This window comes from Oncorhynchus mykiss, chromosome 21, assembly GCF_057628025.1.
Source record: "Oncorhynchus mykiss isolate SJ-2025 chromosome 21, ASM5762802v1, whole genome shotgun sequence".
In the NCBI taxonomy this organism is placed as follows: domain Eukaryota; kingdom Metazoa; phylum Chordata; class Actinopteri; order Salmoniformes; family Salmonidae; genus Oncorhynchus; species Oncorhynchus mykiss.
In genome coordinates, this window is record NC_143042.1 from 57,940,001 (window position 1) to 57,942,500 (window position 2,500).

The 2,500-nt window shown below is 35.1% G+C and overlaps 1 protein-coding gene across 1 annotated transcript in view; it reads left to right on the forward strand.

Moving 5' to 3' along the window:
• The window catches only part of LOC110510319 (uncharacterized), a 29,133-nt gene that overhangs the window by 22,716 nt on the left and 3,917 nt on the right, over nucleotides 1-2,500 (forward strand). The window contains exon 8 of the mRNA XM_090213387.1: nucleotides 506-535. Within this exon, the coding sequence (XP_090069513.1) occupies nucleotides 506-535 (30 nt within the window). The remainder of the gene's footprint in view (nucleotides 1-505; nucleotides 536-2,500) is intronic.

The following is a 2,500-nucleotide window of genomic DNA, read 5'->3' on the forward strand; positions in this document are numbered from 1 at the left end:
GTATATATATATAGTGTTGTGTCTGTGTGTATATATATATATATATATAGTGTTGTGTCTGTGTGTATATATATATAGTGTTGTGTCTGTGTGTATATATATATATATATATAGTGTTGTGTGTGTATATATATATATATATATAGTGTTGTTTGTCTGTGTGTATATATATATAGTGTTGTGTGTGTATATATATATATATATATAGTGTTGTGTGTCTGTGTGTATATATATAGTGTTGTGTGTCTGTGGATATATATATATATATATATATATATATATATATATATATATAGTGTTGTGTGTCTGTGTATATATATATAGTGTTGTGTCTGTGTGTATATATATATATATATAATGTTGTGTGTCTGTGTGTATATATATATATATATAGTGTTGTGTGTCTGTGTGTATATATATATAGTGTTGTGTCTGTGTGTATATATATATAGTGTTGTGTCTGTGTGTATATATATATATAATGTTGTGTGTCTGTGTGTTCCAGAGCTCTCCAGAGGACACATCAGAAGACACGGTGAGAACAAATGAAACCTGTTATACAGGACCTTCACAAGATATTCACCCTCCTTGACTTTTTAAAAAACATTTTATTACGTTACAGCCTGAATTTAAAATGGATTACGTTGAGATTTTGTGTCGCTGATCTACCCCTTAATGTCAAAGCGGAATGATGTTTTTAGAAACGTTTACAAATGAATATAAAATGAAAAGATGAAATGTCAGGAGACAGTAAGTATTCAACCCTTTTTGTTTTGGCAATAAAAGTACAAATTCAGGAGTAAAAATGGTATTAAAAACTCACATAATAAGTTGCAATAACAGATAGAACAAGGAGCCAGATATATACATATACATGTGAAGCTTCGTGTTTCCACTCACTACCAAATATGGTGATGAGAGGAAGCCCAGTGGCCGGCAGTGGGAGAAGATGGAACGAGATGGATTTGTGCCGACATTCTGCATATTTTCTCATCGATAAAACATTTGAGCTCAATACAGTTTTCTGTTCCCAAAACTACAATCTGTTATGAACAGAGTGGACTAAGTTTTGTAGACTTTAGGCTTTTCAAAGTCTTTTTTTAAATCGCATTGTTTAGGAGTGCAAAGGCGAATTGAGTTCAGATTCAAAGACCAGGGAGGTTTTCCAAAGAAGGGCACCTGTTGGTAGATGGGTAAAAAAACAACAAAAACAACTGAATATCCCTTTGAGCATGGTGAAGTTATTAATTACACTTTGAATGTTGCATCAATAGACTCAGTCACTACAAAACTACAGGCGTCCTTCCTAACTCAGTTACCAGAGAGGAAGGAAACCGCTCAGGGATTTCACTGTGTTCTTGGGGACCTTCAATGCGCCTCGACACAATCCTGTCTCGGAGCTCTACAGACAATTCCTTCGATCTCACGGCTTGGTTTTTGCTCTGACATGCACTGTCAACTGTGGAACCTTGTATAGGCAGGTGTGTTTCTTTCCAAATCATGTCCAATCAATTGAATTTACCACAGGTGGACTCTGATCAAGTTGTAGAAACATCTCAAGGATGATCAATGGAAACAGGATGCACCTGAGCTCCATTTAGAGTGTCATAGCAAAGGGTCTGAATACTTACAGTACATAAATAAAGTATATACACATTATATACATGCAGTACCAGTCAAAAGTTTGGACACTCCTTCTCATTCAAGTGTTTTACTGGTTTTCCTATTTGCTACATTGTAGAATAATAGTGAAGCCATAAAAAGCATGAAATAACACATGGAATCATGTAGTAACCATCTTTCTTAATGCGTTTGAGCCAATCAGCTGGGTTGTGACAAGGTCAAGTACAGAAGATAGCCCTGTTTTGTCCAAGTCCATATTATGGTAAGAACAGCTCAAATAAGCAAAGAGAAATGACAATCCATCATTACTTTAAGACATGAAGGTCAGTCAATATGGAACAATTCAAGAACTTATAAAGTTTCTTCAAGTGCATTCCCAAAACCCCTTAAGCATTATGATGAAACTGGCTCTTATTAGGACCACCACTGGAAAGGAAGGCACAGAGTTACCTCTGCTGCAGAGGATAACTTCATTACAGTTACCAGCCTCAGAAATTACAGCCTAAATAAATTAAATTAACAGCATCAACTGTTCAGTGGTAGTAGTAGTAGTAGTAGTAGTAGTAGTAGTAGTAGTAGCAGTAGTAGTAGTAGTAGTAGTAGTAGTAGTAGTAGTAGTAGTAGTAGTAGTAGCAGTAGTAGTAGTAGTAGTAGTAGTAGTAGTAGTGGTAGTAGTAGTAGTAGCAGTAGTAGTAGTAGTAGTAACAGTAGTAGCAGTAGTAGTAGTAGTAGTAACAGTAGTAGTAGTAGTAGTAGTAGTAGTAGTAGTAGTAGTAGTAACAGTAGTAGTAGTAGTAGTAGTAGTAGTAGTAGTAGCAGCAGTAGTAGTAACAGTAGTAGTAGTAGTAGTAGTAGTAGTAGTAGTAGTAGTAGTAGT